This window comes from Eubalaena glacialis, chromosome X, assembly GCF_028564815.1.
Source record: "Eubalaena glacialis isolate mEubGla1 chromosome X, mEubGla1.1.hap2.+ XY, whole genome shotgun sequence".
NCBI lineage: Eukaryota > Metazoa > Chordata > Mammalia > Artiodactyla > Balaenidae > Eubalaena > Eubalaena glacialis.
Genome location: NC_083736.1, coordinates 19035044 through 19053308, shown reverse-complemented (window position 1 = coordinate 19053308; position 18265 = coordinate 19035044). Strand labels below are relative to the sequence as shown.

Here is an 18265-nt window from a genome sequence, read left to right as displayed (position 1 = left end):
AAGTCTGACCAGATTGATCCCATCTGGTTCTCATTAACCTTAAATTAACCTGGGGCACCAGTTAAAAAAAGATGCCTGGGCCTCACTTCAAGTCTACTAAATCCGACTTCCCATTGCTGAGGCCCAAGAATCGACATTTAATAGAAGCTTCCCAGGTGATTCTTAAGCAGTACAGTTTGGGAACCACTGGTCGACTGGGTGTCCATGCCCATGCTCCTGCAATATACCGTGAGCTCTCTGCACTTCTGAGCAATGGCTGCAAGCTCATTCTTCGGTTACTCAATTTGCGTGTGCTGTCTTCCCAGCTTGATCGTGAGGGCACTGAGCCCAGGGACTCATACAGCCTTCATTTGCAGACTTCCAGAAAACAGGGAGTGTCATTTATCTGCCGAAATGAAAGGCCTTTGCTTCCTACATTGGGAATACGGTCATCAAACACCCACACTGCTCAATTCTAGTAAAGAGTTGGGAATTTGAGAACAACTTATGAACCCAACAATGCCTGACAAGGTACAGAGTTGAATGAGTAAAACTTACAGACTTGGCTTCTGTGCTATTATCAAGGTAGTCTTCCCTCACGGCTAGGGAGAGCGCTGCTTGGTCCAGCTGTTGAAACAAAAACCAAAGCATTTGCTTGCACTGTAAATTCTTAAGTGCCATGTTATTAACAAGAGTCATGAGATCTGCATATCAGCCATATTTAGAGCATGTGTTACCATTACAAAAACAATTCAATGCAATCAGAGCTACATGCAAGTAGGCACTTCAGCAATGACCGTTATAAAGTATCAGAGACCTGCCCCTCCTCCCCTGATTCATGGTTTCTAACCCTTTTGAGTTTCTAACCATACTGAATAGCATCAAAGCTATAATATTTGAGTTGGAATAGGTCTTAGAGATTATCTTATTTTCCCCCTCATTTGGTGGGTGGAGAAACGAAATCCAAAGAAGTCATGTGACTTCCCCAAGGTAACACAGTTGGGCAGAGCTCAGAGGAGAATCATTGTCTTCCATCACCAGATCCACATAAAGCTGATTAACCAGACTGTCCACCTCCCTCTCCCTAAAATACTGTATTGCACCATTTTTTTCTGGAAAGGAATCAATAATGATTTTGTTTTGAGAAATCTTTGCAAACTTTAGAACCCTCTCTGGAAAGTTTAAGATAGGTGATAAAAATACAAACAATAATCAGACAACTAAATATCTAGAATTATTATTATAGAAAAGTATAGCATAATTTCTTGAATTAAAACTTTCAGCAGTGGGACTTTGCTGGTGGTCCAGTGGTAAAGAATTCGCCTTCCAATGCAGGGGATGTGGGTTCAATCCCTGGTCACGGGACTAAGATCCCACATGCTGCGGGGCAGCTAAGCCTACGCGCCACAACTACTGAGCTCGCATGCCTCAACGAGAGAGCACGCGTGCTGCAAACTACAGAGCCCAAGTGCCCTGGAGCCTGAGTGCCACAACTAGAGAGAGAAAACCCACATGCCACAACGAGAGAAGCCCTCACCACAACAAAAGATCCCGCATGCCACAACGAAGATCCTGCGTGCCACAACTAAGACCTGATGCAGCCAAAAAATTAAAGAAAATAAATATTTTTAAAAATTAAAAAAAAAAAAAAACTTTCAGCACCTTAAAGGCGATCAAAGGGAAGAATAGTCTTTTCAGAAAATGAGCTACAACAATCAGACATCCATCTGCCAAAAAAAAAAATGAATTTCAACCCACACCTCACAACTTGTACAAAAATTAATTCAAAATGGATCATAGAAAAAAAAAAATGGATCATAGACCTACATGTAAAACCTAACACTATAAAACTTCTAGGAGAAAACATAGGGGAAAATCTTTGACCTGGGGTGAGACAAAGAGTTCTTAGACACCAAAATCAGATCCATAAAAGAAAAAATAAATTGGACTTCATCATCATTAAATATTTTTGCTCTGTGAAAGACACTGTTAAGAGAATGAAAAAGACAAGCTACAGACAGGGAGAAAAAATTTGAAAATCACATATATGACAAAGGACTTGTATCCAGCATATATAAAGAGTCCTCACAACTCAATAAGAAAACAAACAACCCAATTTAAAACTGGACAAAAGATATGAACAAACACTTCACCAAAAAAAATACTCAAATGGAAAATAAATTCATGAAAAGATGCTGAACATCACTAGTCATTAGCAAAATGTAAACTAAACCCACAATGGAACACCACTATACATGTACTAGGATGGCAAACAAAAACAAAAACAAAAAACTTATAATGCCAAGTGCTGGTGAGGATGTAGAAAAACTAGATCATTCACACACTGTTGTTGGGAATGCAACATGACAGCCACTTTGGAAATTGGTTTGACGGTTTCTTGTAAAATTGAACATACACCTACATGTGACCGAGCAATCTCACTTCCTAGCTATTTACCCAAGAGAAATGAAACTTATGCTCATGCAAAAACCTGCATGTAACTTTATTCATTATTGCCCCAAACTAGAAACAACCCAAATGTTCTTCAACTGGCAAATGGATAAACTGTGATACACAATGGACTACTACTCACTCATAAAAAGGAATGAACTACTGATACATGCAACAATTTTAATCACATTCCAAAAGAGGCAAAACTGTAGGGATGGAGAACAGGGTTTGGGGATGGGGAGAGTGGATGACTACAAAGGGGCAACACGAGGTAAATTTTGAGGGAGTGATGGGACTATTCTCTTTCTTATGGTGGTGATTACATGACTCCATGCATTTGTAAAAACTTACAGACTTGTGCTTCACAAAAAGTGAATTTAAAAAAAAGTGAATTTAACTGTATATAAATTTTTAAATAAAAAATTTTTAAGTTCCAGAACCTTCTCTAAATCTATGGTTGTTCTTTCTGTTTTCTTGAGTATCAGCAACTGCCCAAAGACTGAATAAAACTGAACACAACAGCAGATTTTCTACCTTAAATCTTATTCACACATTTAAAAAGTTAAGTAAATTGGGGGAAAAAGATGTTTTCATAACATCCATCTTGCCTGGGTGTATTGCTAAAAACCTCAAATTACTGTGTTCAACCTTCTTCGCTAATTGGCCCCAAACAACCAAATCACAAGCCAGCCTGGCTTCATCCTATTCCAATTCCCAATATACCACCATTTCTTCCAAAAATTAAGTAAGCCAGGAACATGAAACATAATATTATGATTAAGACGCTTTGGGTTTCAATTAGATTTAGACCACTTGGAGAATTTTTTGAGCTTCAGTCTCAAAGGAAAGGAAACTGTGTAGACAATATCAAGAAAGCCAAAGCTTCCCTCTGATGAAATGAAGTTAAATCCACTTATTGTAAAAGTTTAGATGATTCAAGTGAAGTTACCGGACCTGTTTTAAACCTTCAGATTGCTACAGTTTCTAGGGAACATCTTAAATACACCAAACAGATTGAATAAGGTCAGTCAACTAAATCTCATTAGAACCAGATAAACTCTTGAGGCAAAAGACTTTCTCAAGAGGCCAATATTAGGACACTATGTTGTCTGAGGTTTTTCAATCCTTGCATTTATAACTGATCTTAATATTGCAAGTAGAAAGTATAATATATATTTAGGAACTCTGATACATTGAAAGGAAATACGAATTTTTTCTCTGATTGCAATACACCACAGGTTAGGAAACAAAACAGTAATACAAAAAGAAACATCTCACACAGTATGATGCAGGAAAAGGACAAAAAAGTTAGAAACAACTTCATTTCCAAGACAGTCTCTCCTTATCATCCCCACGGATTTTGCTAAGAGTCACACAAATGCAGGCACTGGGTGATGATCACTTCAAGTCACTGTTCTGGTAACACATACTGAGACAACCCTGGCCTTCCGAACACTCTTTCAGGACCAGGTATATTCAAAAGTCTTTTATTGTCCTTTAAATCCTCATTCTTGGTATCTCCTTACACAAAATAAACCCGAACACATGTAGTGAGATATGATCGGAGGCATTAATCTGTCGTTTCCTGTATTTGTTTCCTTTCTCCCATTTAAGTCTGTGGCAAATCCTGTGCCATCTCGCCACAGGGGAACTTCGCAGAGGACCACTGTGTGGGTTTGAGCAACCCCTGCTCGCCATCTGCCCGTTGGAAAGGCACCCAAAGGCACCACCTGCTCACCCAGCAGTACGCTCACAGTGCTGTGCCTTCCCAAAGGAGTCCCTTTTCTTCGCCCCATGAGTTTGTGGGATTAGAAAACCCAAGACCATTGAGGAAAATAGAATGTGATGGGAAAGGAAGGCTAAATACATGGAGGGAGAAGAGTTTGGGGGTAAGAGAGAGTTCTCCCAGAGCAGAAAGAGGACCTTCTGGGCAGCCGAAGAAGTCAAAGTTTCTCCTGAGCGGAAGGGCCCATCAGTGCCCCTAGAAATGGCAGGACTTGAGAGGGAGCTGGGGGCCCAGGGCCGCAGCAGCAGAGAGGAACACCCGAAGTGGCTACATGGGCTGGGATGGCAGGCTTCTTTTCAGAAACACATAACCGATGATCAGAGGGTCTCCCAATACCCTAGGAGAAGGCTGAGAAATGGAGTAGCCGGGAAGTGGGGAAGGGCCTAGACTGGTTCAGTTTCCAACTAAAAGGCGGGGGTGGGAGCTCAGAGTCAGAGATGAGACTGACTGACTAAAGAAAATGCCTATTTCTCGCACATCTGAACTTGAGATCTGAGACACATGTTTGGCACAGAAATTGAAGAGAAACATTCCCCAAATGGTTCTGACCAGTTGCCTGGTCATGCTTTAAGAGAAAGGTACCTTTTGTCATGTGCTACTGTGTACCAGCATCTATCCTGTAAATTGTCACCAAATTCATCCTATTTAAATCTCACAGCAACAGTGAAAAGTAAATTCTAATTCACCCTTCATTCCACATGGGGACAATGAAACTGGGAGAAGTGAAACAATCTGCACACACATTCAGTGAGTAAGTCACAAAGCCAAACCACAAACCTCAATCTCTTTAACACCAAAGCATACTTTTTTCTCCACTATGGCAGTGGTCTTCAAACTATGTTCCACAAAACTTAAAAGGTGCTTCAGGGGCTCCAAATATTCAGTTAGATTTTTTATAGTTTTAACTATTTCTAACAAAAGCAACACCCACAAATTCTACAACATTGGCAGCCACAGATACACTAGTTTTTGTTATCAGGTTCACTGGGTTTTATGCAGATCTCAGAAGAAAGCTTTTCCTACCAATATCTAGACACATGCTTCAACTTCTAGCAGCTCTGTCATGATTAGAAAGACTGTAGCTCTATTTTGTTAATTCAGGTGTGTGAATATCCACTCATATAAAATGGTACAAACAGGGACATAACTAAAGCAAATGCACACTGCACTCAAATGCCAGGCCATGCTCAAACACATCAGTTTGGAGGAAGCTGCCATCTTGGCAGAAGAGACCGGTAGTAAGCACATGAGTGCCTCCTTACATTTGGAAAGTGTTCTGTTATTGACAGTTCAGTGTTTCTAGGATCAGTTTAATTGAATATTAAGTGTGCAAGGCAAGCTGTTAAAAATTGATTGCCGTGATCCTCTATTCCCCGTGTTTCCTGTAAGCTGGTGTTAAAACTACGGGCTTGATTAGATCCAAGTTCATTTTGTTTTCCTTTTCTTTTGGCATCATTGGTGATAGCATATGTTTCCCACTGCATGGTATCAGGAGGCACACAAAATCTGGTTTTCCAACTTCTAGCAATGCTACCATTAATATCTGGGTTCATTTGATGTCAGTCTGGTCTCTCTATCCTGAATTTCTCCATCAACCATTCATCTAATAGCTTTAGCAGCTATTGGTGATAGTTGCCTTAATTCTTTTTTTCATTAGGGGTTTTAAAAAATGCTAACTTTTAAATTCTATTATTTCTCCTGCATTTTTAAAGCTGTGATTCTCCTATAAACAAGAATTTTCTCTCATTAGCTATTAGGTTACCCTGAAATCAGTCAAATCTAGTATGCTACAGATTAAAATAGATGTGTCAACCAAATGCGCATGTGATTCTTATTTGGAACCTGAATCAAAGACCAACTGTTTAATTTTTTTAAAGGACATGTTTGAGACAATCAGGAAAACTGAAAATTCGCCAGGTATTAGATGTTAACTATGGAATTACAATTACTTTTTTGGTTGTTGTAATAGTCCTTTCCATTAGATAAACACTGATGTATTTATCAGTGCAATGATATTATACCTTGGATTTGCTACACAATGTTCCAGCCTCCTCTCCAAAAGGAGGTATATCAGATGAAACAAGAACAGCCAAAAGTTGCTGGCTGTTGAAGGTGGGTTGATGAGTACACGGGAGTTTGTAGTACTATTCTTTTTACTTTTATTTGTATTATTTTCCATAATAAAATGTTTAAATGAATTCAGTTCTTACACTAGATCCAGAAATTGGTGAAAACTGAAATGGTTACCATTTGCAATTAATTAACTTGTGTGGAAATCAAGATCTATCATGCAATAGAGTACATAAACTTAAGTTTGAAAGACAGTCTCCAACTTACTTCAAAACACCATTTAAAGTGTTTGGAAGGGATACCATAATAGTTCTGAAATTAAGAATGAGAGTTTTAAAACCTGGTTTGTTTGTTTGTTTTAAGTGAGTAATCTATCAACATGGGACAGAGGTCAACTGGACCATCAGCATGACTGTAGAGCATTGAAGAGCATGTCTTATCCTGAGAGCATTAGAATACATCTCAGTGTCATGTTGTTGTTCCCTCACCCAGCACAGAAATACAGCTGTCTCTGTAACTAAGAATTTCCTCTTGAGGAGATGGGAATTCTTTCAGTGACTAAAGATTTTTTTATTGAGACTGCCATTGTCTAAACTAGAGAGGGACAAACTACAGCCTGCAGGCCAGCCCGCCATACAGCCACACCCATTTATGTACATATTGCCTACAGCTGCTTTACCAGGTATAACAGCAGAGTTGAGTAGTTGAGACAGAGATAATATGGCCCACACAGCCTAAAATATTTCCTATCTGGTCCTTTACAGAAAAAAATTTGCCAGCCCCTTGGTATAAATCAAAAAATAAACTCCAGGGTATAGATTTTTAAAAGCTGACTTATATCAGGAGAGGATAATACACTCTAAAGGTTTTAAATTTCTATGATTTAAACATCAATATATCATTAATATTTTCTGGTTTAACAAAGAACAGAATTGGGGGAAAAAATCAGCGGTTCAACAAAATTTTCATTACTAAAGTAACCACAGAAGCAAAAAAAAAAAAAAAAAAAAGAATCAAAAGACAAAACAATTTGAAAAGTGCTATTTGCATTCTTGCCAAGTTCTGTGACTGATGAATCTTCCACTGTTGGCAGTTTTCTGACAGTCTCCTGATTTTACCAATGTAATACTCCACCTCAGGGTATGTCCTCATGGCCCATTCCTTTATGGAAGAGATGTTTACTCTCCCAACAGAAAATGCAACCAAGCACTTAGAACAAGTTTTGCCTTATCTTTTGAAAGGAAGGACAAGAGATTCAAGACAACTTGACAATGAAATATTAGGCATGTACACAAGATGTTAGTGAAGGAAAACAATGAACCATAGCACGTGTTCGCTCCTTGGTCAGGGGAATGAGGGGGAGAGGAAGAGCAGAGTTCAGAAAGTCTTTGCTCATCTCTCCCCACCAGAATTAAGGGGCCCTACACATGCTCAGGGTAGATATTCGAGAGCCAGATCACAGATCACTTGAAACTCACTCACCGGCTTCTTGAAAGGCTGACAAAAACAGTGTGTTCATGATTTACAATCTGCAAATCTGGGGGGGTGGGGAGGTGGGGGGTGGGCAGGGAACAGTCTAGATCCTAACGTTTACCAGAATTTTTAACCTTATCATTTCACTGAGGTGGTATGAGTCTCTTTCCTTGAGAAGGCAACCCAAAAAGGCTAACCTTGGACTAAACAAGCATGATGAAGGAGTCCTCACTATACCTTCAAGACGTGTTCGTTGGACACCTTGTCATCAGAGGACACATACAAACGAATGAACACAGAATTGCTGTACTGGCCACGAAACGTCGCAAGTGTCTGAAGAAGGCTGAACTTTCTCTCTGACCAAACCCCTTCAGGACCGATATTAGATTCGAGCACAGGCCAGCGGAAAGGTGAGTGCCGCAGGATATGTAACAATGGCTTGGCATCTGCTTTTTCGATTGCTTCTGAAAGGGAGCAAATATGAAGAGAGAGTTAGAATTGCAAACTGGATCACCAAACTAGAAAGCAAGTGTATCTTCTCAAGAGAAAATTCCAGTAAGGTCCCAACCTACCTTTTTAGGGAGAGGTGCAGTGGACTGAGCATAACCACAGGAACAGAACTACCTACGACTCGTACCTCAGTGTGACTGTCTAAACCTGATGTTCTTGCCAGGAGGGCTGACTAGGGAACCTGCCCAATAGTCCCAACAATAAAAGATGGGCTCACTATACTGACCCAAGCCAATGAGCAATGTTAAGCTGAGAACACTCTGCAAAACTAAGGAACAATCCTAACTAAAGGAAACTGCTCAATAAAACTAACCACTCCCCAACAAAAATGAATTACTGCTTCAGATTCTTTCATCATCTTTTAGTGCCCTCTTCTAGCTCACCAAATAATACCCCAAAACCTAAACAAGTTAACACACTTCCCAGAGGCACTGGCTTCTTCCTGCAATAGCCTTGAGAAAGTGTACCAGGTAAAATGTCAGGTGTCTCTTTTAACTCCAATCAGACCGAAGATGCTGAGAGGGGCCTAAAGTGCTCAAAAAAGATGCCTGTTAGGCTGATGGAGAAGCAGAAGGAGCCTGGCCCGCCTGGGAATCTGGATTACTCTAGGCCCCAGGAGGTTCCAAAGGACATAGGTCTGGTTTGAGAAGGAGTGTTACTACGTCCTTCTCAAACCAGACCTAGCCTCCAGATTCTGGTTTCTGTACCACATGCAATATGGTTTGCCCTTCTGACCCTACCCAAGTTTCCCATGGAGTAACTGATACCTAAAGAATCCAAGCCAACCACTGAAATAAAATTTTCTTAGTTTCTCCATCAAGCTAGCAACAAAACATTAAGATGGAGGTAGTCAATCAAGACACGATGGTACTGGCACAAAAACAGAAATATAGATCAATGGAAGAGGACAGAAAGCCCAGAGATAAACCCACACACCTATGGTCAACTAATCTATGACAAAAGAGGTGAGGATATACAATGGAGAAAAGACAGTCTCTTCAATAAGTGGTGCTGGGAAAACTGGACAGCTACATGTAAAAGAATGAAATTAGAACACTCCCTAACACCATCCACAAAAATAAACTCAAAATGGATTTCAGACCTAAATGTAAGACCGGACACTATAAAACTCTTAGAGGAAAACATAGGAAGAACACTCTTTGACATAAATCACAGCAAGATCTTTTTTGACCCACCTCCTAGAATAAGGGAAATAAAACCAAAAATAAACAAATGGGACCTAATGAAACTTAAAAACCTTTGCACAGCAAAGGAAACTATAAACAAGACGAAAAGACAACCCTCAGAATGGGAGAAAATATTTGCAAACGAACCAACAGACAAAGGATTAATCTCCAAAATATATAAACAGCTCATGCAGCTCAATATTAAAAAAACAAACAACACAATCAAAAAATGGGCAGAAGACCTAAATAGACATTTCTCCAAAGAACACATACAGATGGCCAAGAAGCACATGAAAAGCTGCTCAACATCACTAATTATTAGAGAAATACAAATCAAAACTACAATGAGGTATCACCTCACACTGGTCAGAATAGCCATCATCAGAAAATCTACAAACAACAAATGCTGGAGAGGGTGTGGAGAAGAGGGAACCCTCTTGCACTGTTGGTAGGAATGTAAATTGATACAGCCACTATGGAGAACAGTATGGAGGTTCCTTAAAAAACTAAAAACAGAATTACCATATGATCCAGCAATCCCACTACTGGGCATATACCCAGAGAAAACCATAATTCAAAAAGACACATGCACCCCAATGTTCGTTGCAGCACTATTTACAATAGCCAGGTCATGGAAGCAACCTAAATGCCCGTCGACAGACGAACGGATAGAGAAGATGTGGTACATATATACAATGGAATATTACTCAGCCATAAAAAGGAACGAAATTGGGTCATTTGTAGAGACATGGATGGACCTAGAGACTATCATACAGAGTGAGGTAGTTATCTATTTTATACATATATATGTCAATCCCAATCTCCCAATTCATCTCACCATCCCATATTATACTAATATGTATAAAATAGATAACTAATAAGAACCTGCTGTATTAAAAATAAAATAAAATTCCAAAAAAAAAAAAGACAGGGATAGTCAAGGACTTCCCTGGTGGTGCAGTGGTTAAGAATCTGCCTGCCAATGCAGGGAACACGGGTTCGAGCCCTGGTCCGGGAAGATCCCACATGGCACAGAGCAACTAAGCCCATGCGCCACAACTACTGAGCCCGTGCTCTAGAGCCCGCGAGCCACAACTGCTGAAGCCTGTGTGCCTAGAGCCCGTGCTCCGCAACAAGAGAAGCCACCACAATGAGAAGCCCGTGCACCGCAACGAAGAGTAGCCCCCGCTCACCGCAACTAGAGAAAGCCAGCGCAGCAACAAAGACCCAACGCAGCCAAAATTTAATTAATTAATGAATTTTTTTTAAAAAGGCAGGGGTAGTCAAAATCCAGTCTTGGAAAATAGCTCCTTTCTTTAAGCAACACCTTTAAATATTAGTAGAATTCTTAGTAGTTCTCTTTTTCCTTAAACAATATCTTTAAGCATTAATAGAACTCTGAAAAATAAGGGTGGTAAACTATTTTATTTATTTTCTTTATTACTCACTCTCATTCATGCAAGACGAATAAAGGATTTTGGCTTTCTGTATGGCTTCGGTGTCCCGCCTTCTACTGATTGATTTCTCCAAAAGTGCTAGGAAGGTTAAAAAAGGATTCATTAGTATCCAGCCACAGGTGATGCTGAGTTGGAGGTCATTTGATAATCAGTCCCAGCCTCCAGAAAATTAAATGTAGAGACAGACAACCCTGGAAAAGATACATCTATAAAAGATATGCAGACAGCAGAACCGATTCCAAGCTGCTTGAGGTTCAAATAAAAAATATTTTAACATCCTCTTCTCCAAGGTTCTCCTAATTCAAAGAAACCAAAAGTTCAATTTCCAACTGAGACTGGACCTTCTGCCGGGGTTAATGTTTTCTGCCACCTACACACAAAAAAACCCAGAATTCATTTTTTCAAGAACCAAAAATAACTGAATTCTATTCCTTGTTTCTGCACTGAGTAATATTCTCAACGGAGGCAATTTCATCAGGGTCGGGTTTCTTAAGATTTCTTCACGGCCCAGCCTCTCAGGGAGGTCACCTGTAAGAAATTTCCCATTAGAAGTTTTATTCAATGTTGCATAAACATGCTGTGGACACGGAAGACGTTGTTTAGACAGGAAATGGAGAAGCAAGAATGTAAAGCCTACCCAAATTGCCTGAAAACTTGCCTATTTACACATTCAAAGTCCTAGCCATTTAAAATGAGGCCATGTATATAAAATGGTTGCCAGCAATGGACACAAGCCCACCTGGAAAATGATTTTCTGTTTATAAAATCACTGATGCTACTGTTTGAAGGTAGAAAATGACAGCTGTCACTATTTCATTAAATAAGGAACTAGGAAAGCCAAGACTCAACAAAAACTACCCTCCCCACAAAATAACACCTTGGATGTACCTGAGAATATCAATTTACCAACATGAAGCCAAGACTAAGAATTTCCACACAGCACCATGGCACTGCCTACATCGAGCTGTGTCAAACTGCAGTTGTCAAGGCATTTGGTATTTATGTCTGAAACAACCTACCAGCCTCCCAATGATGGTACAACAGATGCTCCTACAGTACTTTGAATAGCTTCAAGATACAATGTACAGTGCTAATCAAATTAATAAATAATTACATAGTCCCTAAAGCAGAATCTACTTCTAAACTAGAAGTTCTACATTTCAAAAAAAAAGGAACCCAGAGCTTCTGTCCAATTTTCTATAAGCATCTGTACATCAAACAAGTACGTATAACTACGATAAACTAAATAAGTTGAGCTCGATGTGGGCATTTTCGATTATTTCAACTTGTTTCTTTCTTGTGTATTATCACAGCAATAAATTGGGATAACTAGCCCCAAGGATAAAAGAAGATTTCTTTTTTTAATAAACAGAAATCTCTAAAATCATACCCACATATATTTCTATTCAAATCAGATAATGTGCCTTTCCACCATATTGCTTCCACAGTCATTGGACTGCTGGGGAGACACATTTGAAAGTAAGTAAGCCAAATTTCATTTGGGGATGCAATGTTATTGTGATGCTATAAACACTCCACAGGCTGCAAACATGAACATCCTGGGGAACAAAAATAAGCCATGGAACAAAAGAACTCAAAATACTAAATATGTACCTGAGTGTGTACCCAAGGTGCTCTGTGTATCACGAGAAGGGGAAAAAAGGACATGTATATGCTAAGTAGGGCAATCCCCAAACCCTAACGGTGCACAAATATCAATAATTTTTATGTGTCAAAATTCTGGCTTCTGTACCAGAATTTGGCTTTTGAAACAAATTCAGCTAACACAGGTTCCTTATCATACCCTTTCCCTTCTCCTCTCCTTCTCTTCAAACCCAAGCAGGCAGGAGAACGTTGATATGCAGACAGTGTTGTGACAATCAGTTGGCTGCATCCATTTTATGTATCTCTGTATTTCAATTAGTGGTAAGAAGTATAAAATCTAACCTGGAGAGTCATTAATGAACAGAAAACAAAGCCTATCAAAGGCAATTACTCAGGTTATTACAATGTCCCTAAAGCACTGAGAAGGGCTCATGGGTCACCCATATAAGTGTATTCCCATGATAATCTGTATTGTTTCTTGGAAGATTTCTCAGTCTCCTCTCACCCTCATCCAGGTGTTCCTAACCATGTTACAACAGAAAAGGAAAACTCCAGTTCATAACCTATAGTACAACAAACCTCAGACTTTAAAATCAGTTTCAAAGTGCCTATGATCATCAAAATTTGATATATGTGTGTGTGTGTATACAGGGTAATTATTTTTTCTTCTCACTATGCTCAAGTAAAATTGGTTTTGCCCCCCAAAAAGGCAAAATAATACACAGAGTCAAGGGGGTGAGCTTTCAATCACAAAGATGTGGGTTCCAGTTGCAGCTTGCTGCTACTTTCTAGCTGGAACTTAAGCAAGTTACTTACTCTCCCTAAGCCCCAGTTTCTTCATTTGTAAATCTGGACAAATAATAGCACCTACCTTCCAGGGTTGTGGTGAGGATCAAACATTTTAATGCACAGAAAGTCCCTATCTCAATGCCGCAATACATGGTAAGTGATCAATCAATGGTGGCTTAAACGGCTTCCAGGCTGAGTTAGCTCTACACGAAATTGTAAAGTAATCAAGCTTGTTTCTAGTGCTTTCTCCATAAATGTTTTTTCCTCCTCCCTTCTCAGGATATTGGTAGCCAAAGGCCTTCTGCTAACCCAAGACATTGGCACTCCTTGTGTAGGACTCTTACACAAACTGGACCTGCCCTAACAACCAAGCAAAAGCCCATGCTCTCAACATTTCCTCTGCTTCCATGGTAGAGGCAATGCTCCAACAAGAGATAACGTCTGAAAATACTTTGCCACATTCCTCATCCTAGACCACAAGGCCTTTTCTTTATGTACACTTTCTCAATGAAATTATAACATACCTACAGAAAAGTGCACCGATCATAATTTGAAGGATTTTCACAGAGTAAAACCACATAACCACCCACATAACCAACATAACCAACATTATGACCAGAACCCCTGGAGCCCCTTGTGCTCCCTTCCAGTCACTATCTCCAATCAAGACAACCAACATCCTCTTTTGTGAAGTGCTTACTCAACTCTATTTCCCACATTTCTATTGGTAATCTACCTTTTTTCTTATTAATTTATAGAAGTTCTTTATATATTCTACACACAAATCCTTTGTTGAATATTTGTATTGCAAAGTCTTCTTCCATTCCCCAGACTTCATTTTCTTAATGGTATCATGTAATGAACTGAAATTATTTTAATGTAGTCTAATGTGACACTTTTTCCATCTTTGGTAAGCATATTTTGTGTGCTATTTAAGAAATCTTTGCCTACCCTGAGGTCATGAAGATAGTGTCTAATGTTCTCCTCTAGAATCTTTACTGTTTCACATTTGGATCTACAGTCCACATAGAAATTGGTTTTGCCCATGCCTTTGTAACACAGGCTTGGCCTCACAGGGGACGAATCATGTGAGAATTTTAGTAAAGAAGGTATTTTTGGTCATTGGGCCTCAAATATTATCACAAAAAAATACTTTTAGTGCATAAAATCGGCATTAACAATGGCTATTCTCCATTAGATTAAGTGCTCTCTGGGTCAGGGACCGAGTCACATTCATCTTTGAACACCCAGGGCTTAGCGCTTGGCATGGTTGGTATTCAATGTTTGCCGAGTTGAATTTCTGTCAAGGAAAGTCTGAGAGAGTTTTTCGCCCAAATGAAATGTGAGAAACTGGACTTATTTTGTTATTTCTTTTTATAATCAGCAATGTCCTGATTATACTAACATCCATAATCTCCTTTTCTCACATTGCAGTCCGCATATCATACAATGAGATCCAAGATTTCATCTGTTTTTGTGAATACCGGTTTTTAAGCTACTTAAGTCTCGTTTCACCAGTGGTCTCGGGTTGACCATCCACTTCCACTTCCCTGCTCTTCTATGGCGGGGGGCGGGGGGGGGGGATACTTACTGGCATTCAACCTCCTTTAACCGCAGAAGCCAGACAGGACTGTCAATTCTACTCACTCAGTCCACGTTCTCCTGCGCAGACAGGGCCTTTACTGAGAGCTCTGGAATAAGAAGAGGGAATTCCAAACAAAGAAAAACGATACTCCTAAGGACTTGGCAGTCCCCTGGTAAGTCAAGAGCTCACGACAGTCACATACAGCTCAGGCCAGTCATCTGTGGAGTTTTTGCAATATTTAGGACTTTCTCAACTAATACTGTTTTCAAAAACTCCACACGCACAAAGTTTTAGGCCTGTGAGCAAACACCTACCAAGAACCTCGGTGTTAAGGTGACGCCATTTAAACAAGATGGCTCCCAGAGCATAAGGATTATTTCAAAACACGCTCCTTTGTGTTCTTTCTCCGGACCCTGTAATCCTTTTATGTGCCTATTCTAAAGGGGATCCTTTGGCTACTTGCTAAGAGCTCGCTGGAGCTGTTTGCCTGATTTGCTTAATATTTAGAAACAGCAACTGCACTCTAAAGCCTTCAGTCAAATGTCATCAAGGTGAATTCTCAATTTCATGTAGATTATGCCACCATTTCCCTTAGAAATCAGTGGGAGTGTCCTCTTAATTCTAGCGAGAGAAAAAACATGAAAAATCAAAACTTTGGAAAACCAAATCTACATTTTAAGGGAAGGTGTGCCCTTCCACACCTACATAAGAAACAGAATGTTCTCTAGACACATATTTTTTTAAACCTATCATATAATGGCCTGGTTTCTCCTTTGGTGGTACATGAAAACCACCTTTGGCTGGTCCATGGTTGAATGTCGCCTCTAATCTTACTATTTTTAGTCTCTGTTGATTTTCCAGGCTACAGACTTCAATCTGGTTTCCAGCCTCCTCAGTTTATTTACCGTACTGAAAATTTTCATTTTTCTAACTCACACTTCATGGGTATTAAGTTCAGTTAGATGTGGAGACTCTAAATCAGCTTGCAAAGCTCATTGTTATTCTCATTAAAAAATAAAATTCAAGTTAACTAAGTCATGGTCTGTGGATCCCATAACCCTCATGTTTCCACACGAATTGTGTGACACTCGACTTTGCAGTTCCTCAGCCCCATAGCCGGTCAAGCATGGGATTAACTGAGTCTGTTTGACATACTGAAAAGACAATAAGAGCTGATACTTCTCATTCTTCTGGAAAACTCCCACCCAAACATAGGTAGAGAAGCTGTCAGAATGCTTTTCTCTGTTCATTTTTTATGATCATCTCATAAATGATAATTGTTGGTTGGCATTAGCTTAAGAAAAAGGGGCAGAGATTATTTTAGGGGCATTAAGAACCTCTAACTCATCAATCTAAATCATGGGTTACCAAATAACATAAAAATATTCCCCTTTTAACACAAAAGACCTCTTTGTCCATAATGAAATCAATTTTATACAACTGCCAGACACTACAAAAGTCTCACAGAAGCTAACTCTTTTATTATGTGCACTTATAAGTGAATTTTTAAGGATTACACTTACCAGGGTCACACTTCAAAATAATTTAAATTTTAACGTCACTCTTTGATAGCATAGCATTACAATGAATCTGCCAATATAATATTTTAACTCATAAAAATAGCTTTCCTATTTAGATAATTTGAATCTTAGCAGATAATTCAATGTAAGGTCTGTGCTGAACCTAGAGTCATTAAAATTCATCTTCAGTTTTTTTTTCCTATAGTACAAATCTTAATTACATTTTTCCTGCCTATTTCTACCATCTTAACATTACAAGAAAAGGCCATGTATGGTTACATACCCCCCGCAGTGGTCCTTCCTGAGCAGTCCTGAGACATCCAAGGACCCTGGTGACAGCATTCATTTATTAAGCACCTGCTCTGTGCCAGGTATATTGTACATGACCTCAATTAATCCCCCACCAACCCTAAGCAGCATGTATCATTAACCCTAGTCTACAGGCAAGAACTGTCATAACTTGTCCAAGGAAACTCAGCTAGTAAAAGTTAGAGCTTGGATTTGGACCCAGGTCCCTGACTCCTGCTCATCTGACCGTCAGGTACCCAGTAAAATTCTGCAAGTCACTTTCCTATGTGAGAACAAGGCCCCCAGGTGGCTAAACCAGAGGCAGTCCTCATGGACTTTCTTGACAGAGCTCTCCATCATAACTGGAAGAAATGCCTTCTCTGGTTATATCAAGACTGGTTTTTGCAGTGGTGGAGTGACCCTGTGCTGAGCCATCTACCCCCTTTGCCCTGTAACCATATTTGTGACCAGTGACACACACTCCTGATGCTCCTAGTCATAGGTAGGAGGCCTGGTGAGGTTAGATCAAAACAAAATTAGCTGGTCCCTAAAGCTTGACTTCACATTATGTCCTAGTCTAAACCAGTGGTTTCCAAACTTGAGCATGCATCAGTATCATCAGAGGGGCTTGTTTTCGCTTTTGTTTTAATTGAGGTATAGTTGGTTTACAATGTTCTGTTAGTTTCTGGTGTACAGCAAAGTGATTCAGTTATTCACATATATATTCTCTTTCATATTCTTTTCCATTATGGCTTATTACAGGATATTGAATATAGTTCCCTGTGCTATACAGTTGGACCTAGTTGTTTATCTATTTTATATATGGTAGTTTGTTTCTGCTAATCCTAAACTAATTTATCCCTGCCCCCCCCCCACCCCTTTCCCCTTTGGTAACCATAAGTTTGTTTTCTAGGTCTGTGAGTCTGTTTCTGTTTCATAAATAAGTTCATTTGTGTCATATTTTAGATTCCACATATAAGTGATATTATATGGTATTTCTCTTTCTCTTTCTGACTTACTTCACTTGGTATAACCTCTAGGTCCATCCATGTTGCTGTAAATGGCATTATTTCATTCTTTTTTATGGCTGAGTAGTATTCCATTGTTTATATATACCACATCTTTATTCATTCATCTGTCAATGGACATTTGTTTCCGTGTCTTGGCTATTGTAAATAGTGCTAAGAACATTGGGTGCATGTACCTTTTTCAAATTAGAGTTTTCTCCAGATATATGCCCAGGAGTGGGATTGCTGGATCATATGGCAACTCTATTTTAGTTTTTGAAGGAGTCTCCACACTGTTTTCCATAGTGCCTGCACCAATTTACATTCCCATCAACAGTGTAGGAGGGTTCCCTTTCCTCCACACCCACTCCAGCATTTGTTATTTGTAGGCTTTTTAATGATGGCTATTCTGACTGGTGTGAGGTGGTACCTCATTATAGTTTTGACTTGCGTTTCTCTAATAATTAGTGATGTTGAGCATCTTTTCATCTGCCTGTTGGCCATGTGTATGTCTTCTTTGGAGAAATGTCTATTTAGGTCTTCTGCCCATTTTTTTGA

General features: G+C 39.5%; 1 protein-coding gene across 1 annotated transcript in view; it reads right to left on the bottom strand.

Moving 5' to 3' along the window:
• Positions 1-18265, bottom strand: part of PHEX (phosphate regulating endopeptidase X-linked) — a 192516-nt gene that overhangs the window by 143938 nt on the left and 30313 nt on the right. The window contains exons 4-6 of the mRNA XM_061178566.1: positions 10905-10991; positions 7997-8223; positions 538-606 (exon numbers count right to left, since the gene is read on the bottom strand). Of these exons, the coding sequence (XP_061034549.1) occupies positions 538-606; positions 7997-8223; positions 10905-10991 (383 nt within the window). The remainder of the gene's footprint in view (positions 1-537; positions 607-7996; positions 8224-10904; positions 10992-18265) is intronic.